Raw genomic sequence first — 18656 nt, 5'->3', positions numbered from 1 at the left:
AAAAGGAAGTAAAATGGGATTTCATGAGTATTCAAAACAGATAATGACCATGTCCATGAATCTTGATCATATAACCGCATGCGATCAATTTACACAAAGTAGGGAAATATTACAGATAAAAAAGATTCTACATAAGATTGAGACAAGAAGAGAACAAAAAGTAATTGATTAGAACAAAATACAATGATCAGGCATGCCTTTGCCAACAGAATCGAAAAGGTAAAAAAACCGTCAAGGCAGCAGCATCATAGTTTTCGAAGATCAATCCCGGCTTTCTTGGCAACAGCATCAAGACCATTCTTCTCAATGGTCTTCAATGCTTTCGTTGACAAACGAAGCTTCACGAAACGCTTTCCTGCCTCCCACCAAACCCTTTTGTACTGTAAGTTTACAAACTGCAACTTCTTTGTCTTGTGGTTTGAGAAAGAGACTTTGTTTGCTCTGTTCGCCTTTTTTCCAGTGAAGGGACAAATTCTACCTGAGAAATATAGCAAACTGTGACAGAAGCAACCGAAAAAGAAAGGGGAGGCAAGGAAATTTCCTAGTAATAATGGATTACATTATTGGCTTTAAGATAGTTTAGAAACTCAGTATGAAAATAAACAAAACAGAAGTAACAAAACAAGGGCAAGGTGAGTGCTTTATGGTAATAGAATGATGTTGTACATGAGTTTTCGGAAAGATAATAGAATGTCAAACTTGAAAATAAAAAGGCAAATGAAAAGGAAAAAGGACATTAGAGACTCAATCCAAGCTAACAGAAACAGAAACACTTGAGCTGTTAGGCAGAAAATACAACTGGGAAAGTGAATTTCAGTTCAATTACTACATCAGAGAAACCCAAGTACTGTATTTCAGTTCTATTGACACTACAAGTTTTGACATAAAAACACTTAATGCATAAGAAGAACAACCAAGGGAAGACATTGTAAGCACCTTTCCACCAACACATTTGTAAGAAAAAAAAAAATCAACCTTTACTTCAATCCCAATGCCTAACACAAATGAACATAACAATTCTCAACCATTTTAACACACTGGACTTTAAATTCAAGAACCATACTTTATTAAGTTACAAGAAGTCACACCATGAAAAACTTATATGAGAGAGTCCTTTCCACGACACTTAAAAAAACAGCAAGTTTATTCTCTAAAAAGTTTCTCCAACCATACCAAATGCAACAAGATAAAGTAGGATTGATATACACATCCTTGGATATAAGACCCTTCAATTCAATATAAATATATATATATATATATATATATATGTACAAAGTATATTTTGTGGATAAAATTGATCATGATTGATGGAAACTTATCCTATAATTTTCAAATATTGTTTTGATGAAAGAGCTACATTAAGCTAATCGGTACCAAAGTAATTATTTAGCACAATAAATAAATAAAATTATAAAGCATTATAACAAAACCTTTCTGTTTGGTTCTCGGGAAATTTAGGGAGGAAAAAAAAGAATAAGAGGAAAATAGCAATAAATTTTAGGCATTTAAACATAACCCAGAAATTCTTATGTCGGAAAAAACAAGAGCTGAAGAACAAGAAAGTGAAACAAAGAAAGGAGAAAACCGTACGGGCAACAGGTTGAAGAGCAGGAGAGAATTTGGTGAAGATGGGTCGGGCAGGTTGAATGGAGACAACTTTAGAGATTTTGAGTCCACTGAGCTGCGAAGTGATGAACCCAAGGTCGGAAACAGCGCAAGCATTGGTCTTTAGAGAAACTCTAATGGATGATGATGAGTCCACTTTTGGGAAGGAAATTCGAGTGGAAGTGTTTGCAGAAAAGAGTCCGAGAGTGGTGGAAGCAGCCATTGTTGAGGTTGGTAATGAGAAGAGAGTGGTTGTTGTTGTTGTTGGTTATCTCTCTGTCTCTGGTTTGAATTGAAGTAAGGTAAGTAAGTATGGCGTTTGGATAAGAATTAAGAAGGAAGAAGACGAAAAAGAAGAACTGTATCAATATGGGCTCCTCTCAATTCTAAGGCCCATTTTAAATCACTTTTATTTCATAAATACCCAATAAATTCAAAGTTTACAAAATTAAATTATGATAGTTTAAAATAATTAATTTTATTAAATAAAAAAATCATTAATGATGTCCGTGAAATATCTTTTTTTTTTTTTAATAAAAATAAATTAAAAGATAAATATAAATCCTAGTTTGAGTAGAATTATATTAATGATATGGTGTATATATATACCGTAGGTGTTAAGTGCTAATTAGAGAAAAGAAAAAAATTATTATTATTTGAGTGTGTGTTGAAGTTGAAGTAGTAATTAAGTATGGAAACAAAAAAGGCATCCTTCAAAGAAATCTTAATGGTGAGTAAAATGTTCTTCTTCTATTCTTCTTCTTTTCTTCTTTAATTCATTCATTCACGATTTCTTTATCTATTATTAGTGAAAGAGAATTAATTAACTTTAAGAGAGTGAAGTGATGATGAGTGAAATATATTAAGTTTAACATATATACCCTAAAAGCAATAACAAATTAAACCAAAGTAAGCAATAACATATAAGAAGGAAGAAGACGAAGAACTATATCAATATGGGCTCCTCTCAATTCTAAGGCCATTTTAAATCACTTTTATTTCATAAATACCTAATAAAATCAAAGTTAGTGTAAGAATTTATGATAGTTTGAAATTATTATTATTATTATTATTATTATTATTTTAAAAAATCATTTGAAAATGATGTGGGTGAGGAGAAAATTTGATAAAAATATATATCTTTTTTTAAATAAAAATAAATTAAAATTTAAATATAAAATCTAATTTGAGTGGAATTATATTAATGATATGGTATATATAGATAAATCGTAGGTGTTAAATGTTAATTAGAGAAAAGAAAAAAGTTATTAATATTTGAGTGTGTGTTGAAGTTGAAGTAGTAATTAAGTATGGAGACAAAAAAGGCATCATTTAGGGAAATCTTGATGGTAACTAAAATGTTCTTCTATTTTTCTTCTTCTTTCTTCTTTAATTCATTCATGAATTTTTCATTTATTAGTGAAAGAGAATTAATTAACTTTAAGAGAGTCAAGTAATGAGTGAGTTATATTAAGTATAACATATATACCTCAAAAGTAATAACAAATTAAACCAAAGTAATAATTCTAGTTTTCTCTACACATTAAGCTCATGACTTTATAATTACAAACGAAAATGGATTGATCATATATATGCTACTTTGCTTATGCCTTGTACAGAAAAGAAAACTAGATTGGAAAATTTCTTATTGATACAACTTAAAATTTGAATTAATTAATTCAATAACTTGATTAAGTAAAATTATAACACTACCATTTTTGATTACTTATTAATCTTGTTATTTTAAGATTTATTATTATTATTATTATTATTATTATTATTATTATTATTATTATTATTATTATTATTATTATTATTATTATTATTTTTTGATGAATGACACTTCATTTTTTTTTTTTTGATTGGAAAATATACGATCAATTCATTGAAAGAGAGTAATTTATAAAAACTAATATTTTTTACTTCTTCTTTTGATATAGGGAATTCCATCAAACCAACTAAAACAAACTACAATAGAAGAGAAAAGTTACTCTCAACAAGATCATATAATATGGGAAAGACAAGAAAATTTTAAGGTAACAAAAATTCTCTAAGATTTCTCTTGGAACATTATTTAAAATAAATACAATACTAATAATTTGTGCAAATCATGTCTTATAGTAACGTTTGGATTATTAGATTAATAATTACATAGAAAATTCTTTTTAAAATAAAATTGTTGTTATTGTATTAAATTCATAACACACCTAGCTAGCTATGAGATTCATATATATATATATATATTTAACTATGTTATGTATATTTATGAATGAGTTTTAGAGTATATGTATAATTCATTAATAAATTTTTGTTAATGATTACAGGAGCAAAATTTAAGTGAGTGGTCATCTCCACTAAAATTATTGAGTCAAGATAAAGAAGTATTGTTAAAAGTTCCAGTTTTATTTGCTTCCTTCGATCAAACGAGCCGATTAGCTTCTGGATACGGCGCTTGTTCCGTAATAGCAATATTCATTGCTCACTGGCTTCACTGCAACCCAAAATTAATCCCCACAAGGGTACAATTTGAATCCCTAATCCTGCAAGGCTCTTCTGAGTGGCGAGCACTCAGCAACAAATCCTCTTATTACCAGAATAAATTTTCTAACAATCACTTCGATATAGAGACTGTGATAAATGCTGGTATCAGACCAGTCTCTATTTGCACAGATAGGTCAGTTACGGGGATGTTCGGGGTTGAAAAATTCGCCTTGTTGAAAGATATGTTCTCTTTAGACAATATGTGGGAGAACATAACTAAGGATTTAACAACAGAGCCAAAAATTTTCGTCGTGGGTTGGAACGATCACTTCTTTGTTTTAAAACTAGAACTTAATGTTTGTTATATTATTGATTCCTATGGAAGTAGATTATTTCGAGGGTGCAACCAAGCTTATATGCTAAAATTTGACGATTCAAGTGTAATTTACGGCACCGATAAACAAATTCTTTGCACGGGCAAAGATTGCTGCAAGGAATATATGAGAAAGTTTTTAAGTAGTAATATTGTTATGAAACTGGAGAAGGAATACAAGAGGGGATACATTCAATTACCTTATCTATATGAGAAGTTGCAAGTAGACATGAGCTATATGTGCTTAAATGCTCCATCGCCGGTATCATCTTCATCGACGTCTTCCTATGATGCGCCATCTTCCCTTCAATTGTGATGATTCTTCTTTTATTAGTGATCCTCATCTTCCTAATGAAGAGTAAATAAGAGTTGTGTGTTATGTAAATGTTCAGTTAATATGTAAATTTATTTATTTTATTATTTTGTATTTATGTAAAGATTTGTTTAATATGTAAATTTATTTATTTTATTAATTTTAATGGAAATGTTTAAATAAATTTAAAATTTAATTATATGTGAAGAATTAAATTTAATTAGTACTTCAAACAGTCTTCAATAGTGACTATTGTATATCATCACTTTAATCTAAGAAAATAAATTAAAGTACATGTAAATAAATCTTAGCAGTTTGCCTTATAATTATAAATAAGTTAAGTTTGATATGATCATGGCTAATAACGAAGGCCATATTATATCTCCAAGGAATAAACATAGTAAAGTATTTTTCGATATTCAAAAGCTATTTATTTAGCCAAATTAGTATACTAAAAAAATTTAATAAACCCAACATGTTCATTTTGAGTCTAACTACCTTAGTATGGTTAATAACCTCTAATAAAAATTAATGTTAAGATATTAATTCCAGTTCGTAAATTAAATGAATGTAAAACAATGCAACAAAGATTCTTACAATAATTTACCTTAAGATCTTGATTAACCAATCAAGATTCTCTCTTAGATTCGAAGACAAACTTCCCTTGCTTCGATTGACTTGAAATCATTTTAGACATACCATAGACAAATTCGAATTTCCCAAATTATATATGTAATTAATTATCATCAGCAATAACAAATTGTACAAGGTGTCATGTCGTTATTAGTGTAATTAGTATTGGATCTCATATAGCATAAGAAAATAATTTTTAGGAAATATCACTAATAGTACTGCCCAATAACAATGCTTTTCTTAAAACATTAGTGTCAATTAACTAAGGGCTAAATAAATAATTAACTACCAATTTAAAATTAAATTGCATACTATATAGGATATAAATTACTTTGGTAATAAGTGGAATAGCTCATGTTCTTATATATGTAGGACAATGTTCTACACTATTCCTCCTTAAGATGTTAGCTATTTTTTGCTCACCGTTTTAAACCATATCAAAGTTGACATGATTATTATCTGTATAGATGCATATCAAACATGGTCACATAAGATATGATGACTCTGATAGAATGTTTAAAAATATGGGATAATTAATAGGAGAAAGAAGTCCAATAGTTCATAGACTACCCCTATTGATGCTATTGCTAGTGTGAATTGCATACCAATTAATGGTTATGGTGATGGCAGAGGTAACATGTTATCCTCTTAACCCCCAAGAAATCATACATATTTATACATATACATGATCATCAGAAATCATGAAGTGTTGGGCATATCATAATATATAGGACAATAAATGAAACGATAATTAATTATTAATTTATTAATTAACTAACCATACATGCTACCAAAAAAGGAAAAGCAAAAAAAGAGAACTAGCTAGCTTAGATATAATAATATATTTAAAGAGATGTGAAATTGAAATTAGAGCACTCAGTTTGTCTAGGAATAAGAGATTTGGTGAAACCAAGCCTTGAAGCACCCAAATCAAAGAGAAGGAAATTATTCTCAATCTGAAACCCTCCAATAACAACAGCAGTTGTGGTAAACTTAATACCCCAATCAACAAAATGAAGTGGACCACCATCAACTAATCCAAGGCACAACACATCATTACCAACATTAACCATCAAGTTGGGACCAATTATTGACCAAACTTTGTCATTAGTCAACACCAAATCGATTCTAGGCACATTTGGTCCAATCCAAGTGAACCCAATGGACTTAGCACTATAACAAGCTCCAAATGGAGCCACAGCCTTAACTGTTGGAGCCTTTACAGCTTTAATATATGCAGCAACAACAGCTTTGTATATAGAAGTTTCCAATGTTGTGTATGGATCAATGGTGCTAATTTTTGTTCCCCCATGACCATTTTCGTTCTTGAAAGTTAGTAATGTTGTGTTGAACTTAACTGGCTTATCTTCAATGTTAATGGATTTGAGTCCAATGAAATATTCGGTTGATGGGTTTCTACGAATTAAGGGAGTGTAAATCAAGGAATTTGGATCAGTAACATGAACACCATGAAGCACTAAAGGCTCTTTTCCAAAGAAAACGACACCGTTTGAATGACCAGATAAACAAAGGCCAAATTTCCTTGGAAAGTTAAAAGCAGATGAGAGCACAGAAGGAAGAGCAACTTTGTTCCTACCAAGCCCAACCATGCCCACAGTTCCACTTGCCAGACCTTTCACTAATGAGTTTGGGGCACAAACAAAGGGGAGATTTGGTACAGAAACAGATTTCACCATTGGGTTAAATCCGTTGGTGGGTTGGATGTAAAAAATGTCTTGGTGTAAATCACCACTAGTACTGAATGAAAATGGGTTAGTGGGTGTCACACTACAAATGTATTCACTTGAGTTGGAACCTGTGACAGTGCAACCCACAGATGAGGTGAGGGCGCATTGGGGTGTTTCGCATAGGACAGGCTTTTGGGTTGAGGATTTATAGCCCTTTTCGCAGTCAACCCAAAGGAATTCACCCCCAACATCTAACACTACATTGGCTTTTACTGCAGGGGTTCTTTGGGTTATTTGTGTTGTGTATTGGAGAGTTTTGGTGTCCTTTGTAACTCGCAGGACTAGGGCTTTGGGCAATGGAGTAGTAGTGGAGACAGAGATTAGAATGGAGATGAGAAAGAAGGAGAAGAGGAGACTGGATAAGAAAGCCATGTTTTGAAATTGAAGGTTTTGTGAGATAGTTGTGGGTGAAAAATTTAATGGCAGGGCATGGCTATTTATAGCTATAAAACGTGTGTAATATGCTATTCTTATATGTATATATATTTGTATTATTATTTTCTTCATAGATTGAGATAAGTTATTGTTATTTAAGATCATCTAGAATCGGAAATATGTAAAAATTGTGAACACAAAATAGTTTTGTGGTAAATTTATACCAAATTTTAGATTTATGTTTCAATGCCTAATTGTAAAATTTTGATGTAAAATTTAATATCTAATTAATATTGTATTAGAAAAAATAAAATCTAATAATTTTATAATTAATTTTGTTATTATTTTAATATGTAAGACAATAAAAAAATAATATAAATATTTTATAATTTAATGTTATAGTTAAATATACTAATAAAATAATAGAAATGACATAAATGTAAATGAAAAAGTAGTGCATAAAATTTACTATATGCCAAATTTATATTACTTTTTAGCACACTATTAGAGCACACTTTTTATTAAATGAGCTATATTTTAGTTTTCACTACTTATTTACACTTTTATTAAAAATGCTCTAAGACCAGTTGTAAATTTATTAAAAGAAAACAACTTGTAAAATAGTTTATAATGACGAAAAATAAGATTTAAACAGTTACTAACTAAAAAATAATTGTGCGTGTAATAAAATATGTAAATTTTATTTTTGGTATTATAAATTACTCTAAATTTTTTAAAAATTCATAGATAGTACTAAATAACTGTAACGTACATAATTATAAAAATAAAAATAAAATAAAAAGCTTTCAAATATACTAAAATATTTTTTTAGAGAGTGAACGGTAGATTTATCCAAAATTATTTACTAAAATACTGAAAATTTTATGAAAACGTGCGCCAAAAAAGGAAAAAAAAAAGTATGAGGGCATGTGCAATTAATTTATATTTTATGGTCTTCCATCTACAAAAATTTATTTTTGAAGAATTAATAAACATTAAACATAATGCTACTTGTGTACTTCATAAAATTTAATATTTTGAGAGCCAGTAGGAAGGTGGGAGCTTTTTGGGAGTGTGCCTCGAAACTGGTTGTCTTCAATTATCATGTTCCCAAAAAGAAATGGTGGTGCACTTTTAATAATGGTTTTTACGCATTTCTCGACATGTCGCATTGAGATTGACTAGCGATACTCTCTAAAAACTAATATATTAAATTATATGGACCTCGATACTTAGTTGGACTAATAACGATATTAACACATAGGAGGGTGCTAGGCACCACTAGTGCCCTTTAACATTTCTCTTTTATAAATTAATAACCTTTGAATGAAGATCTTATAAATTATATTTATAGATTTTTTTGGTACGTTGTATTATATTACGTTATGTTAGGTCATTTTTATGGTAAAATTTAAATTTGGTATTAAATGAATACCAAAAAATTATTATTTCAATAATATATTTTTTTAAAAATTTTAATCACAACACTAAAAATTATACTAAATTTTATATTTTTTATTATAATATTATTTTATTAATATAACAAGAATATTTTAATAATAAATATTAGTTTTTTTTTTAAATATTAATTATTAAAATTTTTAAAAATTAATACATTAAATTTAGTGTAATACTGTAAACAAAATTATTTATGAGTTTATTTATAGTGTTCTATTAAGATAAATATAGTGTGAAAGCAAATTATATATATTTAATGTTTTAAAGGCGAATTAGAGATGGCGTTAGATTGGATTGTATAGTATTATGTCTTGTAGCTAGTGTACAGTGTACAGATGTGAATTGAAATAATTAGAGCAAGGTGTGTTTGTCTAGGGAAGAGAGGAGCTGAAACAAAAATAAAAGTAGCCCACTTGCACTGCTACATCTTTCATAATTTTTATATTAGAATACTACATTATCCTATGTATGTACAGGGCCGGCCCTGAAAATTTATGGGCCCAAGATGAATTAAATTTTGGGGCCCTCAAAAATATATCAAAAAAAGAGTGTTATGGGATTTGAACCCATGACCTTGAACATTATGTCTTCCACCTTAACCAACTAAGCTATAAATATTTGTTGCTTGTATTACACTTAAATTTTACTTAAATAAAAGCCTAATAATTTTTTTTTATTTTTTTATTTTGGGCCCCCGGAAAGTGTGGGCCCTAGGCACGGGCCTAGCCCGCCTATGCCTAGGGCCGGCCCTGTGTATGTATATAGTCAAGTTGCAGAAAACTAAATCTGTTTTTATTCATGGTGCCGTTAGTAATGAAGATGTGTCATGCACGTGGTGACCTATTCATGATATATGAATAAACCTGCATCATTATATCATCTATATTACCATAATTTAATGGGATATATGAGGTACACAATTCTTTTTATGGTAAAGTATCCAATATTAACATTAGTAAAATTGAGTCGAGATTTGGGTCACGGTTCTGTCAAAACTACAATTTTGAGATTTTTGACGATCTATGAAATATAAAAATTTCAAAAATATATAAATAAAAAAATAAATATAATAATAAAGAAGTTATGAGAAAGAGTGGATGAGAGAGAGAAGACTGATCGGTGCTCGTGGTGGCTCGTAGTTGCACGTCTGTCTTTGAGAGAGAGAGAGAGAGAGAGAGAGAGAGAGAGAGAGAGAGAGTTTGAAAATGTATAGATTTGAAAAAAAATTAGATATGAAAACGCGTTATATTAGAACGAGAGAAAACATATTATTTAAAATTTTTTAGATTTGAGCTAATTGCCGACGGTTAAAAACCGTGGCCTATAACACTATAGGCGACGATTTTAAACCGTGGCCTATACTATATGCGACGATTTAAAACTGTTGCCTATAGTATATGGTATAGTTTTTTTAAAGTATTAAAGTATGGAATCTTTAATATGAAATTACCAAGTACAGTTTACTAACCACTATATTCTAGTATATGTGTGTGTGATTTTAATTCGGATCACATATGTTGATAGATATTTAGTAAAGGTAGTGTATAATTTGATTATACATGATTGGACCGATATGAAATAAAATCTTTCATCAACATGCCGTTTATCATAGAAGATTTATTCATATCACAACGATGATTATTAGTTGGATCAGTCTAAATTCTTAGTATACATGAACTCGTGTTTGTGTTTATTGAGTTATTTGATTCACTCGTTAAATTTCTTAGACAAGATAACTTTTAAAATTTCTATTTTAGGAACTTAATAACATGCGTGGCTGGGAACATGTTATACAATAATAGAATCTAAGCTTTCCGAGAGGATTGAATATTACTTCCCTTATAGTGTTAATTCTTAGAGTGCTAACAGTTGGATCCAAATCTATAATTGAATTATAGATTAATTGTTTACATTGAATTAATGATACATAAGGAATTCAAGACATATTTAAAAGGAAAAACTGTAATTTGAACAACTCTAATTATGAACTAATAATTGGATGGTGAACTACTTATATTGATTATATAAATAGACTACGAGTATAATTTTATATTGTCAAAGAGTGCAATTCTATATTTATAGTGGAGTTGTAATAATAGAATTAAGGGCTCGTTTGGTACGTCGTATTATATTGTATTGTATTAGTATTAGTTAATACAATATCATGTTTGGTATTGAATTATATTAATAGATTGTATAAAGTTATAATATATTTTCAACAAACTTGACCTAAACACTGACTATGGGTCGGGTCTCGAGTCTGGGTCCAGTTCTGAGTCCGGGTCTAGGTCTGGATATGGGTCAGGGTCCCGAGTCTGAATCTGGGTCTTGGGTTTGAGCCTGGGTCTAAGTCTCAGGTCCCAAGATTGGGTTCGGGTCTGGGTCCGAGGTCCAGAGTCTTAGTCTAGGTCCCGTTCTTGGGTCCCAGATCCCGAGTCCCAAGCCCACGTCCGAGTCGAGTTTGGGTCTTGAGTCTGGGTTCAGGTTCTGGTCGATTTGGTCTTGGTTCGGGTCTGGGTTCCGAGTCCCGAGATCGAGTTCGAATCTCGAGCTTAGGTCTGGGTTCGGGTGCAAGTCACTAGTCCCGAGTCTAGGTCTGGGTCCAAGTTCGGGTTTAGGTCCGGGTCCGAGTCCCAATCCTTTGAATTATGGTTCTATATATTTCAAAATTAATTAGTTATGAGTCGAGTAGCCCATATTATTATGTATGCATTTAATTCATGTGAGATAATGTTTCAAATTAATAGAATACTAAAAAGAAATAATAAAAAGAAAATCAAATTCTTTAATATATATGAAAATTGATACTTTGTTTTGGTAAATATAAAACATAGCGGTATATTATTAAATTAATCTGATATTTTGAAAATTCATTAAAAATAATTTAAAATGGGTGAGGGGAAAATATAAACATATTTTTATATTTTAAATGATCGATATTTGATTTGGTTTAGAAATGATAAAATAATCTGATACATACATAAGATATTAATTTTCATCCAAATAAATTCTAACCTCATAATTTGAATTATAATAGTTATAATAATATCCTATAAACTTATTAGTATATACTAAAATAACCTAATATATATATACATGATCATTTTATGAAAAAAAAAAAACTAATATATTATCCTATATATCAAAGAAAAACCTAATTTGATTACAACTATAATAAATTAATAATAGTATCCTATATGCTTAGTTATTAATTAGTATTTAATTAGATTTTTGTGGCGATCGAAAGTATTCGTAATTCTAATTAGAGTGATTTAGAAGAAAAAGAAAATAATTTTCCTCTGCAACGTGAGAAGTAGATATATAGTTTTCACTACAATCAATATTTAAATTAACAAAAAATGGAGAAGCCATCATCCATGCAAACCTACGTAAGTAATAAAATATGTTCTCTAATACTCTTTTTTTTTTTTTTGTTCTTTTAGTGAAATAGTGAGAGAGTAATAAAAATGCTGATCGGTTAATTTTACTATATAAACTTTATAGAGAGAGTGAAATATATTAAGTATTACATATATATTAGATAAATATATAGGTTTATGTGTTTTTATGGCCAATATTTAGTGTACTTGTTTTGAGTGATATTAATCAATTACATAATATAATATCGCTAGAAAGAGAAAAAAAGAGAAGAATACTACTAAAAATAATTAATGAATTATTTCAATAAATTTACAATCTATATATATTTAAAACCTTAAGAACCATAACATTAATCAATTCTCATCAGTTAGTCATTTTATAACGTTTTTGTTTGTTCATCTATTTTTTTCTTTAATTAGTTATGATCATATATCAAAATTCACTAGCTAATTACATTCACATATTTCTGTTTAACACATTTTATACGTACATTATTTATGAATAAGTTTTAAATTAAGTACATATAATTTATTCATGAATCCTTGGTATATATATTATGATCACAGGAGCCAAAGTTAACAGAATGGTCATTACTAGAATTATTCAGTCATAATAAAGAAGCAATGCTAAAAGTTGAAGTTTTATTTGCTTCCTTCGCTTCGGGAGAGGGTGCTTGTTCCGTGATAGTCGTACTTATCTCTCATTGGCTTCACTGTAACCCGAATCTAATCCCCACAAGGCTACAATTTGAATCTTTAATCATCCAAGGCTCCTCTGAATGGCGAGTACTTTGCACTGAAATTTCTTACTATGGTCACTTTGACATAGAGACCGTGGTAAATGCTGGTATTAAACCACTCTCTATTTGCGCAAATAAATCTATCATGGGAATTTTGGGGGTTGAAAAGTTCGAGCCATTGAAGGATCTTTTCTCTTTAGACGAAATGTGGGAGACCATAACAAAGAACTTAACAACAGAGCCAAGAGTATTCATCGTGGGCTGGGATGATCATTTCTTTGTACTGAAATTAGAACTTCATGCTTGTTATATTTTCGATTCGTTTGGAGCAAGATTGTTTCGAGGGTGCAACAAGGCTTATGTTCTTAAGTTTGACGAGTCAAGTGTCATTTTTGGCTCTGATCAAAAAACTGTACTTTGTGCTGGTAAAGAGTGTTGCAAGGAGTTCATGAAGAAATTTTTTACTAATAGTGTTGTCATGGTTCTTAAAAAGGAATACGAAAAGGGATGCATTCAATTACCACATCTTTATGAAAAATTGCAAGTGAATATGAGCTATATGTGCTTGAATACTATATCGTCGTCAATATTATCGTCTTCCTCTGATGCTCCTTCTCGTAATGAAAGTGATATTCAGTCACTTCCCTAATGAAATATTTGCCCTTGCTTCTCTTTCTGATGAAATATTTGACCTTAATTATAAACTCAATTAAGCTCATAAAAAAAATTAGGATATACAAAGTCTGTGTTATGTATTTTTTTTTTAATTTTATTATTTTGGTATAGGAATTTATTTATTTTGTTGTGTCCAAATCAATTTTAAAATAATGTTTTTATTATTATGGAAGTGAAATGGTTGATAATCCTACAAAGAGTGCATTGGTCAAACTAATGTATATCAAAATACCGATGAGTCATCACTGTAAACTAAAAATCTAAAAAACAAATAAAAACATATATATAAATTAATCCTAAGTCACAAAATTGTGAATAACAAAATTCATTATTTTATCAATGACTAGGTGATAACTTATCTCTTTTAATTTTGTTTTAAGAGAATGTAATAATGTTAACTTGAAATCTTTCAATGAACACTAAGTTTTAATAATAGAACAAATACATGTGAATAACCCAATCAAGATTCGATATATAGAAACATAGTACTTGGCTAAATTATAAAGTAAGTAATAACAGATCAATCAATAACATTTAATAAAAAAAGAATTAATTAATTAATCATAGTAAACAAAAAAAAAAAAAATCAAATAGCTAGTAACAATATGCTAGTACTGAAACTCAAATGAAATCGAAAAATAATTGATTTTTTTTTCTTATATTTTTATTTACATAGTACATATGCTATAGGAACATTGTAGTGCACTTTATTGTATCGAAATCAAAAGCTACAAACTATAATGGAAATTTTATTTCTTCTAACCAAACTCTAAATTCAACAAGTACTACGAATAGTCTTGTTTAACTAATGCAGATCAAAATACCAAAGAATTATATTACGCTATCATTACAAAAAATTATTATTATTAGTGACAATTTTTTAGTCACAACATAATTTTTTGTGAATAAACGTGACTTTTAGTCACAACAAAATGTTACTTATGACTAAAATATAATATTTAGTTACTAATTTAGTTTTAGTCACAGCAAGTATTGTGATTAAAAACACATCCAGTCACAACAAATTATAATTTTTGTGACTAATACTTTTAGCCACGGACCTTTTAGTCACAACATAGGAATTATGATTTATAATTAGTTACAATTTTTTCACTTTTAGTCACAAATTTTATTATGACTAAAAGTAAGATTTTTTATAGTGTATTCTAAATATATGTAAATTAATCCCAGAAGTAATTTACCTCATCATTATAAATAAGTTAAATTTGATAAGACCGGCCTTGATTAATAACTAACATGGCGTTTGGTTGGGAGGAATGAAAATATAAGAATAGGAATGGGAATGGGAATGGAAATAGGAATGGAATGGAATAAAATTTAAAATGCATAAAAAAAATTGATAAAAAAATAATTAAATTTTTTTTCTTGTTACATTGGAATGGTCATTCCTTCCTTTTTAAAATGGAATAGCCATTCCACTAAAGTGGTGGAAAGAGCATTCCATTGGAATGCCATTCCAATACTTTAAAATGCAACCAAACAAATGAATGGAATGAAAATTATTTCCTTTCCATTCCATTCCATTTCATTACCTCCAACCAAACGCCACCTAAGAGTCTTAAGGCCATATTATATACAAGCAGTAAAGGTTAAGGGTTAACTGTGATTCAGCTGTAAAGTATTGTAAACAATGCATAAAATCATGTTGAATTGTAATACAAGAATTTTATATGCCTTTCTGCTTCATAGTAAATATTTCTTATTTAATTCTTCATTGTAAAAGTACTTTTTAGTTTGTTAAAGTATCTTGTATCCCACATAACTAACGTGTGGATCAATAAACTTTATTTTCACTTATAAAAAGTATTAACATATTTATTTAATTTTAATTGATAGCTAGTTTTAATTCACTTATAAAAAGTATTAACATACCTTAATAAATTTTATAACAATCACCTCGATATAGAGACTGAAATAAATATTAGTATCAGATCAATTTATATGAGAGACCATAACTAAGCACTTAACAACAGAGCCAAAAAATTTTACTGTGAGCTAGAATGATTATTTCTTTGTATTGAAAATAAATTTCATATTTGTTATATTTTTTATTCATTTTAAGGTAGATTGTTTCAGGGGTGCAACCAAGCCTATATTCTTAAATTTGATGAGTCTAATTATTGGCACTCATCAGGAATTTATGAGAAAGTTTGTAAGTAGTAATGTTGTTATGAATCTCGAGAAAGAATTCAATTACATCATAATTGTTGATGGTCATAAATTATATTTGCTTGAATGCTATATTGTAATTTGTATCAATCGTCGTCTTTCTTTAACTATGATGATCCTTCTGCTATTAGTTTTTCTAATTGTGATGATTTCTTTTATTAGTGATGCTCCTTCTATTCCTAATTATTCTACTGGAGTTTCTTCATTCGAAACTTCCTTGAAAATTTCATCCCCCAAACTCAAAACTACTATGGCCAATTAACTTTATCTGAAGAAAGAATTATACACCATAAGATGGATGAATCCAAGGATCTCAGGAATGTTATATTGTTTGTATCAATCATCATCTTCCTTCAACTCTTATGATCTTTCTACTATTAGTTTTTCTAACTGTGATGATTTTTTTTTTTATTAATGATGCTCATTCTCTTCCTAATTATCCTACTGTAGTTTCTATATTCGAAACTTTCCTGAGAACTTCATCCTCCAAACTCAAAAATATGGCCAATTAACTTTATTTGAAGAAGAAATTATACACCATAAGGATGGATGAATTCAAGAATCTCAGGAATGCTATCTGAAGAAGAAATTATACACCATATGTGCTTGTATGCTATATTTTTTGTATCAATCGTCGCCTTCCTTCAATTGTAATGATCCTTCTGCTATTAGTTTTTCTAACTGTGATGATCTTTTTTTTTATTAGTGATGCTCCTTCTCTTCCTAATTATCCTACTGCAGTTTCTTCATTCGAAATTTTCCTGAGAACTTTATCTTAATTTTTGTCCTCCTGACGTGACAGTACAACTCACCAACAAGAAGACCAAGTCAGTACCTCAACAAATGGAAACCTCGACACTAAAACAGGCATTAAGTGATAGACCAGCTTCCTCACAGAAGCTGGTCGGCCAGCCTCTGAACAGCACCATAGTCGGCCAGCCTGCTCCTTGTAGGTGTCTGGCCAGCCAAGAGAAGGTCTGCAGGATTCTCTGTGCAATTCTTCATGTGGATTACATCGTTTGAGCTGTGAATTGGGCCCTAAAAACCCAATAGAATAGCTAAATAATATCTATGTTCAAGGGTATTTTGGTTTTTTTTGTAATTAATTAATTAAATATACAAAAATATCTAGGGTTTCAAGTTGTAAATTAGGGTTTTAGGCTTCCTATATAAATGTCTTAACTCTAATCTAGAAAACCTAAGTCTGAAAGTGAGAACTAAGCCTAATACTAGCCTCCAAGCTCTTAGCCTAAGTTTGATAACTCTCTTCTTCACTCCCTCTCACACGCCTGTACAAGCACTCTCATCACTAGAGATTTACCGATCTTGATTCTTACTTTGTATCCTTAAGGGTGCTATATCAGATCCGACCTATAGCGATCTCAATAGTATTAACCCTCGGTATTAATACAACTAAAAGGAGAGTAGGTCATTACCCTCTATTAAAAGGGGGTCGAACCTCTATAAAAAATATGTGTGTTCATTACTTTTTCATTCTATTTGTGTAACACGTGGCAAGCATCAAATCCATACAATTCTGCTGTCGGTTGATCACTTTTCGAGGTCAACAGTTTTTCTAACTGTGATGATCTTTTTTTATTACTGATGCTCCTTCTCTTCCTAATTATTCTACTAGAGTTTCTTCATTCGAAACTTCCCTAAGAACTTTATCCCTTAAATTCAGAAGTATGGCCAATAAACTTTATCTGAAGAAGAAATTATACACCATAAGGATGTATGAATCTAAGGATCTCAAGAAACATCTAGATAAGTTTAACAATATAATTTTGGTCAAGATTGAAGATGAGGATCAAGGATGAGGAAGAGGCGGAATGGGTTTAGGGTCGATGGTTCCAGAAGAAAAGGAGAAGAAAAAGAAAAGAAAGGAACAAAAATATATTTTATAATTTGTTTTCATTTTTAAATGATTTTTAAAATTTTAAAATAATTTTTATGGTATTTGAATAGTTAAAATGATGTGGACTTTTAAAAATTTTCCACGTATACACTTTTGTACATATTAGCACTTTAATTTGGCACTTAACATCTCTTAATTAACGGAAAAGTAAAAATTAAAATAGAAGTGAAGTTTAGAGGGTTTTACTATTAAAAAATAAGTTTGTGGGGTTAAGTACAAATCATATAATTGAAATAATTTTGTTACTGACAATATCTCACTTTTATAGAAAATTTGTTTAATTGGTAAATGATCATTTTAAAAAATAAAGATTAACATTGAGTATTTTCATAAATATTTAAAATTTATAAAAATGTCGATGTACAATTTTTGTAATATTTTTTACAGGTTTAATATATATTTTTTAAAAAAATAGGAAGCATTGTTTTTATATTGTTTATAGCATCATTATATTATATTGTTAGTCTATAAAAATGTAAAAAGTATTGTATACACTTTGTGTAAAGATTCTTAATAAATTATTCACTTTGTTTACTAACTACATAAGTGTATATTAAATGGATCATTTTATAAATACTCAAAAAATGATTTTTAAAAAAAAATGACAAAAAATTATATTTTTACCGATTTATAATTTTTTGCTATATTTTTACAATTTTTTTTAATGAAAATACATCGTTTTAGTTTTTGTTATTTTTTTAAATAAAAAAAAGAGCAATAATAGTGTTTATCGAGTGAGCAATGTTTATTTGGAGTTCATTTCTATA

At 29.3% G+C, this 18656-nt stretch overlaps 4 protein-coding genes across 4 annotated transcripts; 2 read left to right on the top strand and 2 right to left on the bottom strand.

The window, feature by feature from the left end:
* Position 1: 1 nt before the first annotated feature.
* LOC115721752 (large ribosomal subunit protein bL28c) lies at positions 2–1982 on the bottom strand. Its single transcript, XM_030650828.2, has 2 exons — positions 1591–1982; positions 2–478 (listed from the first exon to the last, which is right to left on the bottom strand). The coding sequence occupies exons 1-2, from the start codon at positions 1826–1828 to the stop codon at positions 246–248; spliced, it is 471 nt and encodes a 156-aa protein (XP_030506688.2). The 5' UTR covers positions 1829–1982; the 3' UTR covers positions 2–245.
* Positions 1983–2915: 933 nt separating this feature from the next.
* Positions 2916–4775, top strand: LOC115722680 (uncharacterized). The gene is made up of 3 exons (XM_030651947.2): positions 2916–2954; positions 3546–3641; positions 3930–4775. Exons 1-3 carry the CDS (start codon positions 2916–2918, stop codon positions 4773–4775), a joined length of 981 nt encoding a protein of 326 aa, XP_030507807.2.
* A 1358-nt stretch (positions 4776–6133) lies between these two features.
* LOC115722881 (probable aspartic proteinase GIP2) lies at positions 6134–7579 on the bottom strand. Its single transcript, XM_030652232.2, has one exon. It carries the CDS (start codon positions 7523–7525, stop codon positions 6251–6253), a length of 1275 nt encoding a protein of 424 aa, XP_030508092.2. The 5' UTR covers positions 7526–7579; the 3' UTR covers positions 6134–6250.
* Positions 7580–12990: 5411 nt separating this feature from the next.
* On the top strand, positions 12991–13755 carry LOC115722679 (uncharacterized). The gene has a single exon (XM_030651946.2). The coding sequence runs from the start codon at positions 12991–12993 to the stop codon at positions 13753–13755; it is 765 nt and encodes a 254-aa protein (XP_030507806.2).
* Positions 13756–18656: the final 4901 nt, after the last annotated feature.

Source organism: Cannabis sativa, chromosome 9 (genome assembly GCF_029168945.1).
Source record: "Cannabis sativa cultivar Pink pepper isolate KNU-18-1 chromosome 9, ASM2916894v1, whole genome shotgun sequence".
Lineage (NCBI taxonomy): Eukaryota > Viridiplantae > Streptophyta > Magnoliopsida > Rosales > Cannabaceae > Cannabis > Cannabis sativa.
Note: the sequence above shows the minus strand (reverse complement) of the source record. Positions and strands in the feature narration are given on the sequence as shown.